Source organism: Lacerta agilis, chromosome 11 (genome assembly GCF_009819535.1).
Source record: "Lacerta agilis isolate rLacAgi1 chromosome 11, rLacAgi1.pri, whole genome shotgun sequence".
NCBI classification, from domain to species: domain Eukaryota; kingdom Metazoa; phylum Chordata; class Lepidosauria; order Squamata; family Lacertidae; genus Lacerta; species Lacerta agilis.
Window position 1 is genome coordinate 51,425,857 of NC_046322.1, and position 24,882 is coordinate 51,450,738.

A 24,882-nucleotide genomic window follows, 5' to 3' on the forward strand; every position below is an offset into this window, starting at 1 on the left:
TATATATATTGCAAATAAAATAAAATCCACGCTCGTAAAGGTTTTAAGTGTTTTTCAGTCACACATTTAAAGTTATAGGATGAGATCCAACGTAACAGTGAAAGGAGCGGAAGAGCTGGCACAGCTCCACAAGCTATTTTCATCGCACAGCCAGGAGTGAAAGCAGAAGTAGCAGAACAGGACCAAAAAGTATAAAACAATATAAAAAATAAAAAATAAAAAAATCCTTCCAGTAGCACCTTAGAGACCAACTAAGTTTGTTCTTGGTATGAGCTTTCGTGTGCATGCACACTTCTTCAGATGAAATGCACACGAAAAATGCGGGGTACAAATAATAAATTATTATTATTATTATTAACCATTTACTCATCAGAGTACCAAACAATTGTCACATGTGAAAGCTACCTAAGAAGATGTAGGAGTACTAGGCCCAGTATTTCATGGAGGAGCAGAAACTTACCTTCTGTTGATTTTTAAAATGTTTGTTGAACTGCTCTTTTTCACGTTGAAAAGTCAGCGTTTCCTGGACCAGTTCAGCTTTTGCACTGAAAAGACGATCATAGGAGAAAATAAAAAGTTTAAATGTTTGGATTCAAGAAGCCACAATGATCATTAAGACTGGAGGAGCAGGAGAGCATCCTTGAATACAGGGATCATTCTTCCTACCATATAGACGTTGAGATAAAAACAGCATTAGTCTCTACATCTTCCTTTGATGGTTGATAGCTCTTGAGGGAACCCTAGGGAAGTGAATCCTGGTTACCCCCTATTTTAATTAAAAACAGGGGGGGATTTCATCTTGCTATAAGAATTCTAAGGTCTCAAATAAATTAAATGTTCAAAAATGTACAAGGCAAACACATACATAAGTATAAAAACCGCATGTCCGAAATAGTATGGGAGAGCAATCCTGAAGCCATTATATCTCTCCCAATGACTTCAAGTATTCCTCTGCAGTAAGGAAGGCAACTGGGGGAAGGCTCCCCATTGACTTTTCGCTTACAAATCCTGTCTTAAGGGTGTATTTGTGTAGGAATAGGGTGAGCCTGTGACCTGGACTCAGGAACTAAAGTATTAACCATCTCAAAAGAATGACCAGGCCGCCCAGGTAATGTAATCAGAGACCATTATCGGGTGTCCTGGCAGGCAGGATTTCTGCTGAAGACCACCTCCTTCTGTGATATATGTATGATTTTTGGGGTGTTTTTTTTGAGGTGGGTCTTGGGTTACAGGGTGGGCAATTTCTTTTTTTTTATAAAGAATTTATTGGTGTTTTTCATAACAAAGAATACCATCACCCACCCACATTTATACAAAACAAAAACAAACATAACCACGATTCTTCTTCTTGTTTACACACATAAAAAAAAATTTCTAGTTTCGAATCTTTACAGTTGACTTCCCCTGCCTTCTCTCCTTCGGTTCCAAATCCAGATTCTACTTTAATAACTTCATCTCTCTAAGAAATTGAATTCATTTAAAGAAAATTCAAATCTAAACAATCATCTTAATCCATAATAGTTAATAACATAACTTTATATCTTAACAAATTATTCTTATATCAAATCTAAGCTAACTTCTTCTATCCCTTAAACTGCTGCTAATAACAAAAAAATTCAAAATATCCCTTTTCTTGTTAGAAAATAAAATAAAACTTAATGTCTTAACCCTCCGATTTCAGATTACCATAACAAACCATTTATATTCTGCACTTAATACACTTCACCCTATCCCCCCTCTATCCATTGTCCTTCTCCATCTTACACCGGAACCACTCCTCAAATTGTCCTCTTTTCTTGTGCGTCCACAGAGCCAGACACAGTCCCCAACAGTCCTTGCATCGAACATCAGGGTACGCTGTTCATCTTCTTTCGGCTTCTCCCATTCAATGCTGCATTCTTCTATTTGTAGATATCTTAATTTCTTGCCCTTCGCTCCCGAGCTCTCACCTCGGGGGCTGGATATAACATTCTTCACCGTCCCAGGGCTGCCACCGCCGAAGGACGTTTCTTTTTCCGGGAGTCGCCAAGCCATCTCTCTCAGTTCTTCAATCATCCCCTTCAGCTCTTTGCCAAGGCTCTCTTCCATAGTGTCGAATACCTGGAAGGTCTCCTCTGTGGGAAGTAAATTTTTCTTCATATCCCCACTCAAAACCTTCAATTTCTGATTAAGCAGTTCCAGTTTCAAAATAATAATCCTTTGTTCATCAGTTAGTCCAGAGTTCAAAACAAGTTCAAAAACAAAGCCCAACATGGTAAGAACGGGCATAGGTGTCAAATTTCAGTTTCTATTTCCATGTTTTCCATCTTATACCAGTAGTTTTCCACTTCGGCTCAGACTTTTCGCAGCCATTTTCCCTGAAACCAGGGCGCAAAGACCATAACTTTCAAAAGGGATATTCTCCATCCTCTTCCTCCCCAAAGGGAGATCTATATAGTCTCACTTGTAAAAAAAATCCAAACATTGTAACCATCTTGGTAGCAACAGTATCATAGACTGTTATTTTCTTGCCGCCGAAGGGAGGGAGGCAGACTTCCTTTCCCTAAAACCTCCCGGATCGTTAAGTCGTTAAGTCCACAAATTAATCCAATCAAGTACTCACGACCACCGGGCTTCGTTTCCTCATCTTCTGCAGGGAGAACGTCGTCGCTCGTCATGGCCAGTACTCGCCGCTTTTCCGCCCGGTTGGGGCATATCCCCTAATGGCCCAGCTCCGTGCTCCCTTCACCCCCACTCCCCCTTTACAGGGGGAACGAGGGAAGGGTACGGAGCCTAGCGGGCCCGCCGGGGAGCCCGAGGCGCAGGACGCTCTTCCCACGCCTCACCGGAGCCCCGCTTAGCGGTAGCGGGGCTCCAACCCCCGGGCTGGACTGGGTCGCCTCGCTGCCGAGGCAACCCACGACCGCCCGTGATGGCGACCTCGCCGGAAGTCTACAGGGTGGGCAATTTCAAAAGTCTATATAAGGGCTTGCGCACCATTTTTCGGGATTCCTCCTCCCTCCTGAATGTGTTGCAGCAGTTAATAAAGACCAGGCTTACTAGCTGCTTTGCTTTTCAGTATTCTCTGTTTGGCCTCTGTTATTTTTTGCTATTGATAGGGAAACCACTTAAGCAGGGCCGTCTTAAGGAGATCGGCCGCTGTGGCGCAGCGATCCCTCCGGCGCCCCCGGCGTACCGCCTCTCCGCCGCCTCCCTCTCGCGCTTGCCGCCCCTCGGGAGGGGGGGTGGGCGAGCAGGGGATGAGGGACGTGGTGCTGGAGCGGTGCGGGGCTCTGCGCGCCGTTCCACTACTTCCGGGATGGGAGGCGAGGGCGGCCGTTCGCAGCCCGCCCGGGACCAGCATGGGCAGCAGCGGCTGCACCGCTGGCGCACGAGCGCCCGGCTGCCAGCCCGCCCTTAGGGGCGGGTTGGGGAGGGGGGCGGCCGGTATGCCGGTGGGCTCGATCCTTCCGGCGCCCCCATGCGTCCGGGGCGTCCGGTGGAGAGTGTGGGCGGCGCAAGCACCCGGCCGTCCATGGGGGCGGGAGGAAGCTGCCGGTGGGGCCGCGCGGCTCCCCCCCGCTCGCTGTGCTCAAAGAAGGGGCTGTGCCGCCGGCGCGAGAGCGCCCGCCCGCCCACCTGCCTGTGGGGTCGGGTTGAGGAGGGGGCGCCCGGTATGCCAGCGGGCTCGTGGGGGCACCCCTGGGGGCCCGGCGTCCTGGTGCACCGCGCCACCAGCCAAAATGGATGAGACGGCCCTGCACTTAAGGACTCTATACGGGCTCTTGGATACCCCATAAGGGAAAAGGAGCAGGTTTTTATTTATAACAATCTCTGTGCAAGTTTCCTGCTCAGGGTTAAGAATTACCTATGTTTCTGTTTGGTTAAACTGGGAAGCAGTAGTTCCTAGAAAAGCACCCCAATTACTATAGAAGATAGGATGAAAGGGCAGGGATTTAAAAATATGAACTGGACACGTCAAGGTCAAGGCAGGTGAGTGATCATTTTGCCTGTTGACTGGTAATTACTCAAATGTGTGCTTTTATGTTAGACTCAAGGGTAGAGATTCATAGATCACTTTTAAGTAATTCATAGTTAAAAGTTAAGCTAATAGAGGTCCAGAAGATTTAATTTCAGGGCACGGAAGAGTAGAAAGCAGAGCTTCATTCATCTGTGAATTATTTTGGTGAGGTTGGCACCACGTTTGTTAAAAAGAAATATTGTATTTCCCTTAGACAACTCCCCCCGTCCCCCATTTAGAGACAGAAGCTTTTGGTCTGGGCACTTAGGCTGAGAAAAGTGTGTCAGGGAGTAAAGTATCTCTTTCAGAGAGAGACAAATGCTTGCAATGCTCTTTTTCTCTGGCTTGGGCTGGAAGTATGATGTAGTTTTGATAGGACTCAGGGATAGGACTCAGGGATAGAATTAAAGGAAGGGGAATGAAGAAGACCTAGAACAGGGGTCAACAAACTTTTTCAGCAGGGGGCCGGTCCACTGTCCCTCAGACCTTGTGGGGGGACGGACTATATTTTGGGGGGGGGAAATGAACCAATTCCTATGCCCCACAAATAACCCAGAGATGCATTTTAAATTAAAGCACACATTCTACTCATGTAAAAACACCAGGCAGGCCCCACAAATAACCCAGAGATGCACCTCCGGTTACATCGTACTCATGTAAAAACACGCTGATTCCCGGACCGTCCGCGGGCCGCATTTAGAAGGCGATTGTGCTCCATCCGGCCCCCGGGCCTTAGTTTGGGGACCCCTGACCTAGAATCTTGGTATAAGACCTTAATCGAGAGAGGACTAATTTTTAATGAGGGGGAAAGTTATTCAGGGATGTAACCGGAGGGAACCAACCAGAACGTAGCTGGTGAATTTGGCCGGGAGCTGACTTTTTTCTCTCCTTGTTGTTTTCATGCAACTTTTCAGTTTGCCGTGGTTTCCCTCCAGGGATATTTTTATCCTTCCCCCAACTGCGGCTTCCCGGGTGGCACGCCGGCTTGGCGTTTCGGAGAGCTGGAAAGTGGCCCTGCGCTTTCTGCATTTCCTTTGACAAGCCTGCCTGTTTGCTCAGAGGAGACTTTGGGCTGGAAACCAGGGAGCTATTTCCACCAGCACCCCTGCTGTGTTTCAAATCCCATTTGTATGTCATTGTGCACATCAGCATAGCTTGATGTGTTTCCAAGTCAACCACGGTTTGTCCACACGAGGAGGCACAAAGGGGGTATGGATGTCTTCATGTGGCTTACATTTTCTCCCCACCCCCCACTCCAGTTTATTTTAACAAAGTCATAATAAATTAATAATAAAAATGTGCACCCCACCCCATTTGCACTTTCAAATTGGATCTAATCTGCAGGTTTTTCAGGGGACATATCAAAATGCAGTATCTTTCAAGAAACTACAGGAACAGATGTGGATTGTGGCTAAAGTCTGAGTTTACAGCTTCACAAACCAGCAGTGGGAGCATGCTAGATTCAGAGGAAAGAGGAGTGTGTAATCCTTCCAGGATAGGCCTCCTAAGCTGTGTACACACTAGAGTGCAAATTTTATTATGTGCGCTTTTGAACTCAGGTTTGGACAAAACCTGTGTTATAAGCATTCTAAGGTCCCAAATGTAAAATAATGTACAAGGCAAACACATACGTTAAGTATATAAACCACGTGTCTGAAATAGTACCGGAGTGTAATCCTGAACCCATTTTGACTCTCCCAAACCATTCTGACTCTCCCAAATTGACCTCAACTATTTCCCTGCAAGGAGGAAGGAAATGGGAAAGCTCTCCATTGTCTTTCGCTTACCTGTCTTAAGGGCATATTTGTGTATGAATAGGGTGAGCCTGTGACCTGGATTCAGGAATTAAAAGTATTTACCATCACAAAAGAGTGGCCAGGCTGCCCAGGTAAAGCAATCAGTGACCATTAACAGATATCCTGGCAAACAGGAGTTCTGCTGTAGACAGCCTCCTGTGATGTATTTCCGCTGTAGACCGCCTCTTTCTGTGATGTATGTACAGTATGATGTTTTGGGAGGTGGTCTTGAGCAATTTCAAAGGTCTATATAAGATCAGGCTTACTAGCTGCTTTGCTTCTCAATATTCTTTGGTTGGGCTGTTATTTTCTCCTACCGATAGGGAACCCACTTAAGGAGTCTGTTATGTACTGAGCTGAATCTCAGGCTCTTGGATACCCTATAAGGGAAAAGGAGCAGGGTTTTTCTTTCTTTCTTATAACACATGAGTTCTCAGTGTTTCCTGTCCACACCAGTGGGATGTACTGATGTGATATATTCACACTGTGTTGTCCCCTCTCCTCAATTGGTACTTCCCCACCCTCCCCGAGATCTGGAAACCTGAGATCCACTGTGGGCATGTCCTCAAGTTTTTGTTGACCTATGCCAAGGACTACCACTTTGTAAAATATTTAAGATACAAGCTTTCTGATATACCAAACAGTGGGTTAAAAACTGGGACAGGGGAATACATGTATGTCGTGCCCGGTCCCACCAACGAGCAGCTCACCAACGTACACAGGGTGCAGAGTGGTGACAGATGGCACCCAGTAAAATGACACCCACACAAGGTTGGGTAAAATGCGATGTTATATTGGATTCTCCCCCTCCCCCACCTTACCACATTCCCCACAGATTGGAGAAATCCAAATTAAATTGCAGTGAGGTTTTCCTATGCCTTAAAGTAATGAGAACCATCATCCAGCATTTTCACAGCAATAAACTTTCTATAACTTAAAAACGTTTCCCTGCACTGCTCTGGTTCGCCAGAAGCGGCTTAGTCATGCTGGCCACATGACCCAGAAGCTGTACGCCGGCTCCCTCGGCCAATAAAGCGAGATGAGCGCTGCAACCCCAGAGTCGTCCGCGACTGGACCAAATGGTCAGGGGTCCCTTTACCTTTACCTTTATAATTTAAAAGGTAACGGGATGGCTCTGGGGTTGCGGCGCTCATCATCGCTTTACTGGGTGATGGAGCTGGCGTACAGCTTCCGGGTCATGTGGCCAGCATGACTAAGCCGCTTCTGGCAAACCACAGCAGTGCACGAAAACGGCGTTTACCTTCCCGCCGGAGCGATACCTATTTATCTACTTGCACTTTGACATGCTTTCGAACTGCTAGGTGGGCAGGAGCTGGGGATTCGAACCACCAACCTTCTGATTGGCAAGCCCTAGGCTCTGTGGTTTAGACCACAGCGCCACCTGCATCCCTCTTCTATAACTTTTTGTCAAACATTGTGATGGCCTAGGACTCGGGCTCAGACTCGGAACCGGGGGAGTCTCAGCCTGCACCGGATCCTCTGTCTCGGACATCAGCTGAGCCAAGTCTGGGTCCTGAGCTTGCCCTGGTTCCATATGCAGGAGATACCTCGTTGCCATCAGCCGGGTCGTCAACAACAGCTGGCCCACTAATGGCTGGTGAAATTGTACGGGAAATTTAATACTTGACGGAGACTATACAATGTATGTTAAAATTCACGTACATTAATAAACATACTTTTATAAAAAGGAAAACAATAACGCTGGAAACCGTGGAGGGAAGTCTGGGGATTCAGAGAATCCTATGTGTATATGATTATGATTTATTTGTGGTGATAATTGTTAAAGACAAAAACGAATGAAAAAATAAGAAAGAGAGTGAAGGATCCAGAAGAAGAAGAAGAAGAAGAAGAAACAACATTTTCCATTGATGCCAAACAATACCTACGTGCTGAGCTTTTGAAACTCGGAGTCCAGCAAAGTAAAGGCCTTTGTAATCATGTCCATTGCCTGGTTACGCGCAGAATGTAAATCCTGCAGCTGAGGTGTCTGAGTGGAAAGCCATTAAGTATTAGTTAATATGAGCTACTATAAATAAGGATTAACACACACACACCGGCCTCCTCTTTTCTTAAAAATAACTTCTCTACTATGAAGCGGAGTCCCCTTTCTGGCACAATTATTTCCTCCTTGGTGGCAGTGAAAAGGGAGAGATGAATACTGTTGTTACAATATTGATCCAGAATTAAAGTGGTCTATGATCTTGTTCTCTCATTCATCCTACTGTCGAACCCCCTCTGCAACGTATTAGGAGATCTTCCTCTGATTTTACATATGATTATCCTATCTTATGTCCCAGCACCTAAAGGGATTAGGGCAAATCCTCGGCATTCATTTAATTAATAAAGCTATTATTAATAAGTCGTAGCACAATGTAACCAAACCTATTCTTTTAAACACAATGCCCTCCTGCTTAACAAGTCATTTCTCAACGTTCACTACTAATTAATTCATTTGCCAAGGAGTATGTTATGTAGACAAATATTTAATTGGTGGTTTAATTGCTAAGCAAATTAAGTACGGAGTAATTAATCTGCTAAGCAATGGTGATAATGGGGCAATCCGGGAAATGTATATAAGCAAATGATTCAAGGATCGTTTAAATGGGTCCCTCCAGCAAATAGTTTATTTTGAAATAGCATCTGAGCAATGCTTTTCAATTCACATCTGCAGGAGACAATATATGTAGATCGTAGAGAGGCAAATACCGGTACTTTCTCTTGCAGTACTGGAAGAAGTACAAAAAAGAGACCTGAAGGGTTTTTAAAGGCTCCCTTACACAACAAAAATGGCAAAAGAAAAATAGTTCATTTATTTATATTTCTTAAATTTTAAAGCCTGCTGTTTGGTCCTCTGGGGCAGGCATGTGGGCAAAACGGTTCCTGTTGCACCAGCGCATGGGCCTCCATGCCTACACAACAGCAGCCTGCAGAATTTAGCAGCGGGCCTTCACACAGCATTTCAAGGAATATCTCAGCACACCTAATATGTGTGCATGAAATCAACTGTGCCCTTGGATCCGTTTGTTTAAAATTTGCAAACACCACTCTAAAATCGACTGCAGGACAGTTCAGAATAATATAATATTTCGGACTCAGCTACATTAGTCAAAAAACAGCGCTTTGAATGTGTTATAAACATGAAACACCAGATGGCGCTGCAGAGTAAAAAAAAATCTTTGCAATTTTACATAGCGTTTTTCCCCCTTTCGTCATAAAGATTTACTGTAATTTCTGACTTATTTATAGCGTTTTCCTCCTGTGTGTAGATCCACCCTGAGTTAGATATGGGCTTTCAGCTGCATCATGCACACCGTGTTAACGTGGAGAGCTCACAGGAGAAAAAGATAATTCAATTTTTCAATTTTGAAAATCGAATTAAGTCTACAAGTCGATCTCTTGGCTACAGCACTAACCTAGCTTTTGAAAAATGCGTTGTTTTCCCCTCACACACGACCCTCTGTAACATCCTGATTGGTGGAGAGTTCTAGAGAACTTGAAAGCTTGCTACGTTTTTGTAACATCTTGGTTGGTCCCAGTAGAATGAGATGAGCACCGCAACCCCAGAGTCGGACACGACTGGACCTAACGGTCAGGGGTCCCTTTACCTTTACCTTTAATGCCCCCTTACCATTTTCTGAGGAGAGTAAGGAAACATTCTCACTATGGGTCACCTTTCATTTGGATCTCACTAACAGCCTCCCCCTCATATAATACAACTATGAGAGGGAAAAGTGCATTTAGGCAGGTTTTGTTTTTTTAACGTTTATTGGCCATTTTTAGCTCCGCCGTGTCACTTTTGCTCTGCCCTCGCAAAGACAGCTTTCATTTCATTTTAGGCCATGAAGCTTTGCAGAGAAGGTTGGATGCCTCAGGTTTGGAACGGAGAGCGAGAGCGAGAGGCCTTGCAAGCCTAAGGCACCCCATTCCTGATTCTGATTAAGAGGTCCATCCGTCCCCGTCCCCCCCACATTTCTATCCCTCTGCTGACAAGTAGCGGCTCAGTTGGAGCCGGAAAAAAGCATAACTTGGCAATCTCTGCCTATTTCTGCAAATTTGTATGAACTTCCGCCATAGTTCCAACCCTCCCCATTTTCCTTCTCCTAGCATGGAATATCTTAAATTGTTTCGCTTAAGAGTTATCAACGTGTCAGGACTATAATCAAATGCACCTATAATTGCAATTAGATGCCCGTGTTGCCACACTTAAATTAGTCCTAAAACCGCACTGTTCTTTATATGCTTTTAATAACAACAACATTAATTTTAATTTTATTATTTATACCCTGCGCATCTGGCTGGGCTGCCCCAGCCACTCTGGGCGGCTATAAAAACACTCTGGGTGGCTATAAAAACCATATTGTCTATATTGGACAAACAGGCCAAAAGCTACGCCAAAGGATAAATGGACATAAATCTGATATCAGGCATCACAAGACAGAGAAACCAGTAGGAGAACACTTCAATCTCCCAGGACATTCTATAAAAGATCTCAAAGTAGCTGTCTTAATACAAAGAAATTTCAGAAATAGACTGGAAAGAGAAGTGGCTGAATTACAACTAATCACGAAACTTAAAACCATGGAGAAACCTGGTCTGAACAAAGACATTGGATTCTTATCTCATTATACATGACAAAGCTATCCTTAGCCATCTCACCCCTTGCCTTTCCCTGCAAGACTAATTGCAGCTGTTAAGAGTCGTCAACAGGTTTTCCACACCTATCAGCTGATCACCCATTCCCACCACCCTTCTGAGTAAATACCCCTCCCCACTCCCTCACTATATTTAAGGATCTGGTGACTTCTGTTTCAGTGTATCTGAAGAAGTGTGCATGCACACGAAAGCTCATACCAAGAACAAACTTAGTTGGTCTCTAAGGTGCTACTGGAAGGAATTTTTTATTTTATTTTGACTATGGCAGACCAACACGGCTACCCACCTGTAACTATAAAAACATTGTAAAACACCAAACATTAAAAGCTTCCTTAAACAGATGTCTTCTAAAAGTCAGATAGTTGTTTATCTCCTTGACATCTGGTGGGAGGGCGTTCCACAGGGCAGGCACCACCACCGAGAAGGCCCTCTGCCTGGTTCCCTGCAACCTTCCTTCTCGCAGTGAGGGAACTGCCAGAAGGTCCTTGGAGCTGTCCGGGCTGAATGATGGGGGGTGGTAATGCTCCTTTTATTCTTCAGTTTCAATAAATGAAGTTTTCCTTTTCCAAAACCTGGTCTGTGTGCAATGTGCATGTTCTTGGGTCACACCTCACTTAAGGCACACTTAGAGCAGCGCCTGTTGCAGGGCCGTCTTTAGCAGATGCGGTGCTGGGGTGCAAATATCCAATCAGTGCCCCCAAATTACCACAGATATTGGGGGGGGGGCCGAAGATGCACACTGCCAGCCATGGGGGGGGTGCACAATTCTCCATGCTGCTGCGAGAGAGCAATCCCCGCGGAGGCTTAGGAAGGAAGCTGCATGCCCACCAGCCATATGGTTGACGGGGCACACCTGGTGGGCATGCAGGAGGGAAAGGGGAAGCCGTCGGCAAAGCTGTGCAGCTCCCCCACTCATTGGGGCGCCCCGAGAGGCTGGTGCGTCGCACAACTAAGCTGTATAGGAAAGGCGGCTCTGGCCTGTTGCCTTTTCAGCAAAAGATCTCGTTCCTCGTTGGGAGGTGGGTGAGTTGGCAGATACATACACGGATCCCCTCAGATACGTGAAGCACACCTAAGGTGTAATGTCACTCTGCGAAAGATATCCTGCGAATCCACAGGCACTCAGCCGCAAGGCAAAGGAGCCTCTCACACTCAGCACTGAGAAATTGTAAAGATTTCTTGATCGGGCAAAATGGAAATAAGGCACTTACCAGAACAGGAGGCGGTGGAGAAACGGATCCAGTTAGCAAAGGAGATTCTGTCAATTCATATTTCACTTTGGGGGTTTTGGTGGGAGTAAACCTGCACATCCAAACATGAGGTGTTTTTTTTTAATTATGAAAAAGATTTATTTTAGGATTATACTAATTTCACATGATCATAATGGAATAGTTTTTCTCATGGTTGGTGAAATATACTTGGAGTTGAGCGTTAATTTCATGTTCTTTATTTCAGCTCATGGTAAACAGTGAATGAGTGAGTGTGTCCCCCCCCCAAAAAAACCCCATCTTGCTATATATACATTCTTTACAAAATGGGTCCCACGTGATTGGCTGATTCAACACGCCTCCTGGAGCCTGATTGGGCTGTTCCTGCAGAGCAATCAGGTTGCTACCTTCTAGGATCCTACCTGCCTATTGTTCTAGGATCCAAGCTCAGTACATAACAGTTGGTTTTTCTTTCATTCCGCTTTTTGTTTGCTTGTTTTAGATCAGGGATAAGCAAACTTTTTTCAGGAGGGGAACGGTTCACTGTCCCTCAGACCTTGTGGGGGGGCCCGGACCAGATTTTGGAAAAAGAACGAATTCCTATGCCCCACAAATAACCCAGAGATGCATTTTAAACAAAAGGACACATTCTACTCATGTAAAAACACACTGATTCCCAGACCATCCGTGGGCCGAATTTAGAAGGCGATTGGGCCGGATTCGGCCCCCGGGCCTTAGTTTGCCTACCCATGTTTTAGATTTATACAGTGCGCTGCCCCGTAGTGCTTTTTAAAAGTGGAAAATGGCATATATGGTGACTAAAGGAATGGCTGCAGAAATATATTTGGGAAAATGGCAGGGAAAACACAATCTTATACATGCCTGGGCAGAAGTAAACCCAGCTGATGCTACTGAGCCACAACTCCGATCATCCCTGACCAGTGGCCTTGTTTGCTGGGGCCATTAAAAGTTGGGAGTCCCAACCTCTGGTGTATAAGCATGTGGCCTAACAAGACAACTCAATACATGTCTGCTCCAAGTTAAGTCCCACTGAGTTCAATGGGGCTCAATCACAAGGAAGTGGATATAGGTTGCAGCCTAAAAGCTGCGGGAACAATCCCAAACTCATTGTGTTGATATATACGGGGGGGGGGGGAAAGAATGGCAAATTAAGTTGTTGGATTATGACGAAAGGGCAAGAATGCCTGGAAGGATCAGAAATCAGGAAGACCAAAATGTTGGTAAGGAATGGGGGGAATTTATAATTTATCTTAAAAACCATTGTAAACAGTTAAAATTGTTAGTAGGATTGGAATAATTGGTGAATTTTGGACACAATGGAGAGGTAAAAGATGTGGATCATCAAAAAAGATGCAGGAGGAAATGACTAACAATAGGACCCACAAAGGGGAGGAGGGAAATCCAGGAGATTCCTTGGAATCTTGTTTTTATGTTGCATGTTGGATATGTGATTATAAAACTTTAATTTGAAAAACCGTATCTCTATCTATCTATCTATCTATCTATCTATCTATCTAGATATAGATATATAGATAAAGATATAGATATAGGGGAGAGGTTTTCCTTACTATTTCCTTACATACAAATTACCATTATTACAAGAATAATTGGTGTTTCCGGCCCCTTTCCCTCTGAGAATGTACAAGAGGAAAAGAAGGAGGACAGACATAATACCTGCTGCTTATTCCCTGGATTCCCATTTCTGAAAGAATCTCCTTCATAACTGAAAAGAGACAGAAATATCCATTGGCTCGGCACTAGGTTTCAATTCAAAAGAAATCAACAGGTTACCATTTGAGCATTAAGAAAAAAACCCATGAAGTCTGTTTTGTCCAAGGCAAACGTAATTACAATTATGCATATACAAGGCTTGCTTGGTAGCTTCTGGAGGTGACAAATGAGGCTTGCATAAATGTTATGGCTTTCTTCCTCCAAAATATTGAGGGTATGTTCACATCAGCAGCACTTTATATCTTTCAATATTTATTTTTACGAGGGACGCGGGTGGCGCTGTGGGTTAAACCACAGAGCCTAGGGCTTGCTGATCAGAAGGTTGGTGTTTCGAATCCCCACGCTGGGGTGCACTCCCGTTGCTCGGTCCCAGCTCCTGCCCACCTAGCAGTTCGAAAGCATGTCAAAAGTGCAAGTAGATAAATAGGTACCGCTCTGGCGGGAAGGTAAACGACGTTTCCGTGCGCTGCTCTGGTTCGCCAGAAGCGGCTTAGGCATGCTGGCCACATGACCTGGAAGCTGTACGCCGGCTCCCTCGGCCAGTAATGTGAGATGAACCCCAGAGTCGTCCGCGACTGGACCTAATGGTCAGGGGTGCCTTTACCTATTTATTTTTACAATACTATAGCCACCTTGGGTGCCTTGGAAGAAAGGCAGTACATAATACAATAGATAAATAAGTCTAAAAGTATAGTCATTTTTTATTTATTTGCCGACACAATTTAGTGTGAGAGAGTGGCATCTAAGCACTAATAATCGATGCGCTGCCGAACATCCAGCTGTCAAAAAATTTAAATTCTACCCCCCTCTTTGTAACAACTGAACAGAACGTAATACATTCCATGATACCTGAAATTTCACATTTACCTCTCCATCCCATGCGGCTGCCAATGATGTGGAGTGTGGGAGGAAAAATGCAGAATGCTGTGATGTTCTGCTAAATGTAACAGAGACGGAGCCGGCCCAGGTATTAGGTCCACTCTGCCTCAGGCAGTGCCAAAGCCAGCTCCTTGCCTGCCCTGTTGGCAGCATTCGTGCTGATGTGGGGCGAGATCATGCTGAAATCATGTGAGATTTTGTGGAGCTCAAAACCGATGCGGATGTTGGTGGGATTGGGTGAGCAGCCAACATGGTGGTGGCCATGTGGTACTTCCCATTTTACCCAAAGCGGTGAAATGGGAGGTGCAAAGATAAAAAGCAAAGGACCCTTGGATGGTTAAGTCCAGGCAAAGGCAACTATGGGGTTGTGGCACTCATCTCGCTTTAAGGCTGAGGGAGCCGGAGTTTGTCCACAGACAGCTTTCCTTTTTTTTTTTTTATAAGATTTTATTATTTTCTATTAAGACAAAGGGAAAACATAACATAAACAACAACATTCACAATATAAAAATACAAAATACAATACGTAAACACAACACAAAAACATAATCAAACAATCACAATAAAAAGAAACATATACAAACCTTTAAACTAACATTTATCCTCTTACTTTTCTTGTTGCTATCTTCTCTATTTTGAGAGACTTCCCCCATTCCCTCCACTGTCTTCAAAATCATATATATCTTCAAGGTAGCTTTGTATCTTGTTCTATTCACATTAACTCAATTTTTAATACACTTTACTTTGCTTAATCATATCTTAACTTAAACACCAAATCTTAACACAATTCCTAACAATTAAATTTTTCACACAAAAATATCTTACTAACAATTTTATCTAACATATATCTACTAAAGCCGCTATTCTATTTAATTCTGCTCAAATATTCAATTTTACTGTTTTAACTAAATAATCCTTAAATTTCTTCCAATCCCTTGACACCTTCTCCTCCCTCTGGTCCCGGATTCTGGCGGTCAGTTCTGCGAGTTCCATATATTCCATCATCTTCATCTGCCATTCTTCCACCGTTGGTATCTCTTCGCCTTTCCATGTTCTTGCCAATAAGATTCTAGCTGCTGTTGTGGCATACATAAAAAACACTCTATCCTGACTGGGTATCTCTTCATTGGTTATGCTCAGGAGAAATGCCTCTGGTTTCTTACAAAAGGTAACCTTCATTACCTTCTTGAGTTCGTTATAAATCTTATCCCAGAAAGCATTTACCGCTGGGCACAACCACCACATATGAAAAAAGGTACCTTTCGCATGTTTACATTTCCAACATACATCTGACATTTTGGTATTCATCCTGGCTATCTTAACTGGTGTCAAATACCATCTATAAACCATTTTCATTATGTTTTCTCTTAAACTATGACAAGCAGTAAATTTAATACCTTTTTGCCACAATCCCTCCCAGTCATCCATCATAATATTGTGTCCTATATCTTTCGCCCAATTTATCATTGACGATTTAACCAATTCATCTTTCGTATGCCACTCTAGCAAAAGATTATACATTTTGGAAAGGTTTTTAAAGTTCGATTCTATCAGTTCTGTTTCCAGTTTTGATTTTTCTACTTGAAAACCAACTTTTTTGTCCATTTTAAAAGTTTCATATACCTGATGATAATGCAGCCAGTCGGGGACCTGACTTTTCACTTGATCGTAGCTTTTTAGCTTAAAAGAGTCCCCTTCCTGCTGCAATATGTCCATATATCTTAACCAGTTTGCAGACATGTTCGGTCTCTTGTAGGCCTTGGCCTCCACTGGAGAGATCCATCTAGGGGTCTTTCTCTCTAACAAGTCTTTATATCTAGACCAAACCTGGTATAGGGATTTTCTAACTATATGAGACTTAAAAGTTCTGTGGATCTTAGCCTTGTCATACCAAAGGTATGCATGCCAACCAAACATATTATCATACCCTTCCAAGTCCAATACATCAACATTCTCTAGTTTAAACCAGTCCTTTAACCAGCAAAAGGCCGCTGCTTCGAAGTAAAGTCTTAAGTCCGGCAGGGCAAAGCCTCCTCTCTCTTTAGAGTCTGTTAAGATCTTAAACTTAATTCTTGGCTTTTTGCCCTGCCATATGAACTTTGATAAGTCCTTTTGCCATTTCTTAAAGCAATCCAGTTTGTCCAAAATTGGTATGGCTTGGAATAAAAACAGCATCCTTGGTAGGACATTCATTTTTATCACGGCAATTCTTCCCATTAACGACAGTTTCAATCTTGTCCATATTTCCATGTCTTTCTTTATTTCCATCCACAGTTTTTCGTAATTATCCTTATACAGGTTCAAATTCTTGGTTGTGAGATTGATACCTAGATATTTTACTGTTTTAACAAAATTGAGGCCAGTGCCTTCCTGTATTCTTTGAATTTGTTCTGCACTCATATTTTTTCCTAAAACTTTGGTTTTCTGCTTGTTTAATTTGAAACCAGCTACAAGTCCAAATTGTTCGATTATTCCCAAAGCTCTGGGGACACTGCTTTCCGGTTCTTGCAGGGATAACATCAGATCGTCTGCGAAGGCGCGTAGTTTGTATTCCTTCTCTCCCACACGAATTCCTTTTATCTGTTTGTCCTTTCGTATCATATTTAGGAGGACTTCCAGGACCGTAATAAAAAGTAAAGGGGAGATAGGGCACCCTTGTCTTGTTCCCTTTTCAACTTCAAACTCCTCCGATATCACACTGTTTACTATTACTTTAGCTCTTTGCTCTGTGTAGATGGCATTAATGCCATTCAAAAATTTTTGACCAACTCCCATCCTTTCCAAATTCTTTTTCATAAATGTCCAAGAGACTTTATCAAATGCTTTCTCTGCGTCAACAAACAATAGTGCCGCATCTGTATTTATGTTTCTCTCCAGTTTTTCTAAAATGTCCACAATAATTCTCGTATTATTACTAATTTGTCTTCCTGGCAAGAAACCTGCTTGGTCTCTATGTATATAGTCTTTCAACACTCTTTTCAGCCTTGTAGCCAATATATTTGCAAAAATTTTATAATCCACATTCAAAAGGGATATTGGGCGATAATTTTTCATTTGAGTCTTATCAGTATCTGGTTTTGGAATCAGTGTGATAAAGGCTTCCTTCCACGTCTCTGGTGCCCTATCTCCTTCTAGTATCTTGTTGCATACTTCTCTTAGTGGCTGCGATAGCCAGTCTTTCAATGTCTTATAATATTTTGCTGTTAGTCCGTCCGGTCCTGGAGCCTTCCCCAATTGCATGTTGTTTATTGCATCTTCTATCTCCTGTGTCGTTATTGGGTGGTTGAGAGTAACTAGTTTTTCCTCTGGGACCTTTTGCAATCCATTCTTTTCCAGAAATCGGTCAATTTCTGCTTCATCTATCTTCTCCTCCTTGTACAGTTGCTTGTAAAATCTTTGAAAACACCATCTGATTTCCTCAGGTTTCTCCACGTTTTTTCCGTTTACTACCAAGGTATTGATGACATTTACCTTTTGTCTTTTCTTCAATTGCCAAGCTAGTAATTTTCCACATTTATTAGCCGATTCAAATGTTCTTTGCTTCATCATTTTCACTTTCCATTCGATGTCCTGATTCATTATATTAGCATATTGGGATTGCAAGTATTTAATTTCTTTTTGGATTTTAACACATCTAGGATGTCCTCTTAATTCTTTTTCCTTTTCTTTGATTGATTTCAACAATCTCTCCATCTCTGCATTTTGTTGTCTCTTCTTTTTTGCTTTTTCACTAATGAGAAATCCTCTCATTACAGCTTTACTTGCATCCCAAGCAATTCTTTTCTCCACTTCGGAGCTCCAATTTATCTGAAAATATTCTTTCATCTTTTTCGCCGCTCTTTCCACTAGCTTGGTGTCTCTCATCAAAGCGTCATCCATTCTCCATCTAAAAGAGTCCTTGGAAATCATTTTTAAATTTAACTGTACAGGATTATGGTCTGAAAGAGTTTTGGGGCCAATTTCTGCCTTTTGTATTTTTGGAGCCAATTCATTCGAAATCCAAATATAATCTATCCTCGACCATGACTGCTGAGGTTCGCTGAAATATGTTGCCTCTGTATCTGTGGGATTTTTTAATCTCCAAGAGTCCACCAAATTCAGATTATCCACCATTTCAAAAAAAGTCTTTGGGAGTTTCCCATCGTTCGTTAATTTAGTTCTTTGAGATCTGTCCATTAATGTGGAAACTGCACCATTAAAATCTCCAAGGCAAACTAATTTGTAATCCAAATAATCCAACAGCAAATCATGTATTTTCTTATAAAAAATTGACTTTCCATCATTTGGTGCATAGAGTCCCAGAATCAAGAATTTTTCGCCTTGTATGTTAATTTCAATTGCGATGTATCTCCCTTCTTCATCTTTAAAAAGCTGTCTTGGGCTATATTTCTCCTTTGCGTATATCACTACTCCTCTCTTCTTGGCCTTATCCGATGATATAAACTCTTGGCCTAGTTTTTTGTTCTGTAGTAATCTTCTGTGACGTCGGGCTATGTGGGTTTCCTGTAAGCATATTATATCCAAATTCTTCTTTTCTATGCTGTAGAACACTCTGCGTCTCTTTGGTCTCTGATTCAATCCCCGGACATTCCATGTCATTAACTTGAGCGCCATTTTCCTTTCTCTAGTCTTCTCCTCCAGTTGCTTCTCCTTTCTTGTCTTCCTCTGGATCCTTGCCTGGACTGGGTAGGCTTGGTGGTGGTCCCGGCGGTGGTGGGAATACCTCTGGAAACCTGTAGAATTGTGCTGGGTCAAGTGGTGTGCCTTTAAATTGTTCCAGGTGCTTGTCCAAAAACTTCTGCTTCTCCGCCAGGGACCTTATTCTTATCTTTTTTCCTTCAAACGTAAATGCCAGGCCTTCTGGAAATTCCCAACTGAAGGGGATTTTCCTTTTTCTAAGCTCAGTTGCCAAATCGTTGTAGGGAACTCTTTTGTCAAGGAAAAATCTGGGGATATCCTTATAAAAAATTACTTTATTCTGCTCAACCACCAGGTTGTTTCTATAATGCAAGTCCAGAAAATAGTCTCTGTCGTGTCGATCGTGTAGCACAATCAAACAGTCACTGACTGTTTTGCTGCTTTTCTTTCCTCTGGAGCCTCTTGGGCCAAATCTGAAGGCCTTCACTATGCGCGCTGAGACGTTGATTTCTTCTATCTCCCAAAATCCTGAGAATAACTTCACTATGTAGTCTTTTAGGTCTTCCCCTTCCAGTTCTGGAAGATTTCTTAGGCGGATGTTGCCCTCTCTTTGATGTAGTTGCAGAAACGCGAGAGACTCTTCAACAGACCTCTGTCGTGATCCAATACTCTCTATCTGTTCCAAATCTAAATTGTCCAATTTTTCCTCCACCTTTTTTATTTTTTCCTTGACCACTTTAATTTCCTCTGAGTCCTTTTTCAAGGTGGTCACCTCTTGCCCAATCCTATTAATCTCTTCTCTGTTCTTCCTTACGTTCTCCTCAATTTGTCCAATGGATTTTTCTAGGGTCTGCGTAGAATTTTTAATGTCAGCTTTTATATCAGCTTGTAATTTTTCTATTGCTGAATTCACTGCTGTATTTCCTGATGAAACTTGATCTTGTGTTTGCTTCAACCCGTCACGAGGCCAGCAGGACTAAACGGCTTCTGGCGCAACGGGACACCATGATGGAAACCAGAGCACACGGAAACACCGTTTACCTTCCCACCGCAGCAGTACCTATTTATCTACTTGTACTGGCATACTTTTGAACTGCTAGAGTGGCAGGAGCTGGGACAGAGCAACGGGATCTCACCCCATCGAGGGGATTCGAACTGCTGACCTTCTGATTGGGAAGCCCAAGAGGCTCAGTGGTTTAGACCACAGTGCCACCTGCTTCCTGAATAAACAAGCACACAATCACTGATAGGTCCACCCGCCGTTGTGAGGCTCAAGGCAATGAAGATGATGCCTCCCCAGCTGTTGCCATTGGCTGTGGGTTTCTTGTGATGTCACAAAAGCACTTGGCAACTGAGTGGATATGAAGGCAGGCTAAGGGGAAAGTCCTTTTCTGTTTCCAGCAGGACACACCTGGCAATGGATGTGACATTCAGCACTGCCCAGCTTTCTTCCACTTGGAGGAGGCAAAGTGGTGAATGGAAGGAGGCAATCCTCTGACAGTGGGGTGCTATGGAGCGATAATAAGGCAAGCTTGTTTGCTTGAAGGCTGCTTGTATCTGTGGTTGGAAGCTGGCGGATGTCTCAAGACGGACCTAACAGTAGCTACTGGTGTAATGGAACACTGTGACGTAAGCCAGAGCGCACGGAAATGACATTTACCTTCCTGCCGCAGCGGTACCTATTTATCTACTTGCCCTGATGTGCTTTTGAACTGCTAGGGAGGCAGGAGCTGGGACAGAGCAACGGGAGCTCACTCCGTCATGGGGATTTGAACCGCTGACCTTCTGATCAGCAAGCCCAAGAGGCTCAGTGGTTTAGACCACAGCGCCACCCACATCCCTGAACAGAGAACTGCATATGCCCCCACAGCTTTGGTTGCAACAGCACCAACAGCTGATATGCAGTAACCCAGGCACTAATTTCTTACTCTGTTCTATGGGGTGGAATAGTCACATTTATTCTTCAGGAACATATGAGTGTTCAATAGCTTTCAATAAAGCCACAAATTATCATTGCTTCTGCACAATGGCAAGGGTCAAGTCAATGTATAGTACTTCCATTATACAGTATCCGCAATGCTAACATTATGGTGTTCACAGTTTTTATTTGTCATAATTTACAGGGAGAGATCTAGGAGGATTTGTTTCTTGTTTTTAAATAATGTTCCAATGCTCACAGCAAAATAAAATTGGTAGCATATACAGACCTCTCGAGCCTTTGATGTACAAAATGTAGTTGACTACTTGGAAGAACTTTTGAAATGGATTTCAAATATCAATCATTTCTACAGCAGTTTTAATGTTCAAAGTACTTTTCAGCCATTGTTAAGTCAGCAATAATCTTATCAATCCCCTTTCTGTGATAATTCTGTGATCATTTATCAGTCAAGGAGAAGTGGCAGGTTGTCCAGTGAACTGTAATTTGTTCTCCTTCTGTGTTTAAAACCCTTTTATATTTTTGGATCATCGATTGATTTAAAGCATTTACATATTGTCTTTCCTTAATGAGCTCAATGTGGCTAACAAATAAATTAAAACAATGAGTGATATCCAAGCCCACTCTTCTAACAGAGAAACACGATTGTAGTCTCTCAGAAATTAGAAGCTAAAATAACATTAAAATGGGCAAAGAAACCGAAGTCTATTGATTTCAGTGGATCTACTCTTGAGTATAACTTAATTGGCTATTGCCCAATAATGTTACAATGAAAAGAGACAGTTTGACAAGAACAGTAATTGATTTACATGGTTTTAACATTGTACTTCGTATTGCTCTGACCAGCCCTAGTGGGTAATAAACCTAATGATAACAATAAACAATGAAGCACTCAAACCACAGCTAGAAAACACAAACAACCATTAAATACTGTTTAATCACAGCAATTAAAACCTCTTCAAGAAGGGAACAAACACTTATAGCAACATTTCGACCATTCTGCATAAGGTCATAAGAGAGAAGTGTGGTGTAATGGTTAGAGCATTGGACTAGGACCTGGGAGACCAGGGTTCGAATCCCCACTCAGCCATGAATCTCACTGGGCGACCTTGCACCAGTCACCATCTCTTAGCCTAACCTGCCTCACAGGGCTGTCGTGAGGATGAAATGGGGAAGAGGAGAAGCATGCACAACGCCTTGAGATCGGGGGTGGGGGAAGAGAGGTGGTATATAAATGTAACAAACAAACAAGTGCTTTTCAGAAAGCAGCCTGAGGAATTGCTGTATAAGGTCCCCCCACTCTCCAGACCACAGATAGGGGGCATGTGGGGGGAGAGAAAGGGAAGTTTTGCCGCACAGAGATGTCCTTTCCACTTGCAAATTGACACAAAACCATAAAAAACAAGCAATAGCATTGAAACGGCAGCAAAAAGAAATAATAACCAGCCCAGCAAAACCAGAGTAGAAGAGGGGTGCCCCAGAAGGTCTCCCTCAAACATTTGCTCAGTTACTGCCATAGTTCAGTCTTTTTCAGTACAAATTTGGAGGAAGGTGGATTCCATATCTAATAGGCAATCCAGATTGAAATGTAACCATAATTACACAAGAAATTGAGAAGCTGCTGCCTTTTACGGAGTCAGATCACCAGCCCCATTTAGCTCCGCACTGTCTACTCTGGCTAGATCATATAATCATACCATTGTAGAGCTGGAAGGGACCCCAAGGGCCATCCAGTCCAACCCCCTGCAATGCAGGAATGTGGCGGGTTTCCATGGCTTCGCACAGCAGCCTCCGCTAACGCAACTTGGGGATGTCAGGGACTGAATCTGGTTCCTCCTGCATGCAAAGCAGATGCTTTTCCACTGAGCTACAGCCTTCCACTGCAGCTGCAACCAAATCACATTATTCCTCCAAATATGGTTAACTAAGATTTGTAGTGTATAGAAATTTACCTTTGGTGAAATCAGTTTTATGAGGCTTAACTCATTCTGTTATACTGATTCATGAGACAAACTAATGGAGCATTTTCAGCAATGAAATCAGGCGAGCGAGAAAGTTATGCACTTTGAGTTTGATTTTTTTTAAAAAAACAAAAAAGCTGGACAGCAACACTTTATGTGAATATCCAGCACACAAAACTAACGTTAGAGGTGTGTGTTAAATAACTGGTTGGTTCTGTGAAGAATAAATGATTTTGGAAACCTAGAACTTTCTAGTTGCCTCTTCACAATGATGAGGGTGGTGCGGAATTGAGTGATGGGAACGGGTTCAAATTTAATGGCGTGTCATCAAATACTTAACGGAACTTACTAGGCTGTCTGTCAGAAGGATTTATCAGTTTCATTCCCATGAGATCATTTAATTCTTTTTCATTTGTGCCGCCAAGGATATAAAGCTGTGAATACACAGAAATAAGAATGCGCAGTAACATATTAGCTTAACATGCATTCAAAGAATGGGAACACAAATCACATTTATGGAAGCTTTTGGTCTAGGGCGCACACACACACACACAATTTCTTAATTTCACAATTGTCTCTTTGGAAATTGTCATTGTGGAGGTTTTATCCCACAAGGTCAGGATGCCAGGGATCTCCACTGGCCTCAGGTATAAACTGTAAGCAAACTCCCACTCTGAAATCTGCACTCTGAAATTAGAGCAGACAATGGTCAAATTTTGCTGTCATTTGCCCTAGACTTGCATAGTGTGTTTCATCCAAGAGCCGAAGAGGGTTGACATATCACCAATTAACAGTCTTTCCTCCCAAACCGGGCCTGTTAGGTATGACTAACAAGCACTGGGAAACTCATGGAGCTTATAAATTTTGCTATCCTTGCTTGGGCCCTGTAAGTTATTTTCTTTCCCTCCAAATCCCGGCATTATCTAATGGGGAAGGGCTTTGCCTGTTTATTGCTTTATGAAGAACAAAAACAGCAGCAGCAACTCTTAAACCTTTCAGAAATATTATAGGGTAAGATAAGTCTTCCCCAACCCAATACCCTTCATAAATTTGGGGTTACAAACAATAACCATCATCCCTGCCCATTGGCCATCTTGGTTTGGGGCTTCTGCGCTTTTAGGCTAAAATACCTGGGGAAAGGAATCAGGTTAGAGAAGGCTGGTGTAAAAGTTATTGTTGTTGTTGTTGTTGTTGTTGTTGTTGTTGTTACAGTGGTACCTCGACTTACAATAATGCGTTCCGAACGTGCCCTCATAGGTTGAAAGGCGCTATCTCCGAAGGGAAAAAAATTCCGTAAGTCGCAAAAACCACATTAAAAAACTCGTAAGTCGAGGTATCGCGCCGCCACTTTCCCTTCGTAAGTTGAAAAATTTGGAAGCAGCGGCCATTGTTTTCCTTCCAGAACTCATTCGGAAGTCGAAAACGTCGTACGTCGAGGAGCTCGTAAGTCGAGGTACCACTGTATTATTACTATTATTAGAATTTATATACCGCCCTATACCCGGAGGTCTCAGGGCAGTTCACAGAAAAGATCAACTTAAAAACCACAATATATATAATCAAAATAAAAAAAAACCACCCAATAACACCTCCCCCCAAAAGAGCAACATTTTAAAAGGGCATAGGATGTGTTGGGTTTTTGGGCCCCTCAAGCCCAAACAACATATTATGCACAAATGCATGTCACAGCAGTCCGATTATCCTTTCAAACAGGAAATGCCTTTTCTAAGTTGCAAACTTCCGCTTGACGCTTGCCAGAAGGAAAGTCGGGGCCCTCGGAATGAGAAAACGATGGCTTAATTTGGAAATGGGCAGAAGTTCACCCCAGCAGTTCAAAAACTCTTCCCCCATTTCCTGAGACATCATAACAGTGGGCAGCAAAGATAGAAACTACCAGGTAAATCTCCTGAAAACGAATCTAAAGCAGGAAATGGAAGCAGATTGGAGGATTTCATGAGAGAGAAGCAATTTTAATTGCTTCTCCTGAAGGTAACTTTCTTGTCGAGCAGGATCCCCGTATCTTTCACAGCCACTTCTG

At 43.1% G+C, this 24,882-nt stretch overlaps 1 protein-coding gene across 1 annotated transcript in view; it reads right to left on the reverse strand.

Moving 5' to 3' along the window:
• The window catches only part of LOC117055208 (acyl-CoA-binding domain-containing protein 6-like), a 76,546-nt gene that overhangs the window by 13,227 nt on the left and 38,437 nt on the right, over positions 1-24,882 (reverse strand). The window contains exons 13-17 of the mRNA XM_033164611.1: positions 23,194-23,278; positions 13,374-13,422; positions 11,682-11,772; positions 7,704-7,804; positions 461-545 (exon numbers count right to left, since the gene is read on the reverse strand). Coding sequence (XP_033020502.1) covers positions 461-545; positions 7,704-7,804; positions 11,682-11,772; positions 13,374-13,422; positions 23,194-23,278 — 411 coding nt within the window. The remainder of the gene's footprint in view (positions 1-460; positions 546-7,703; positions 7,805-11,681; positions 11,773-13,373; positions 13,423-23,193; positions 23,279-24,882) is intronic.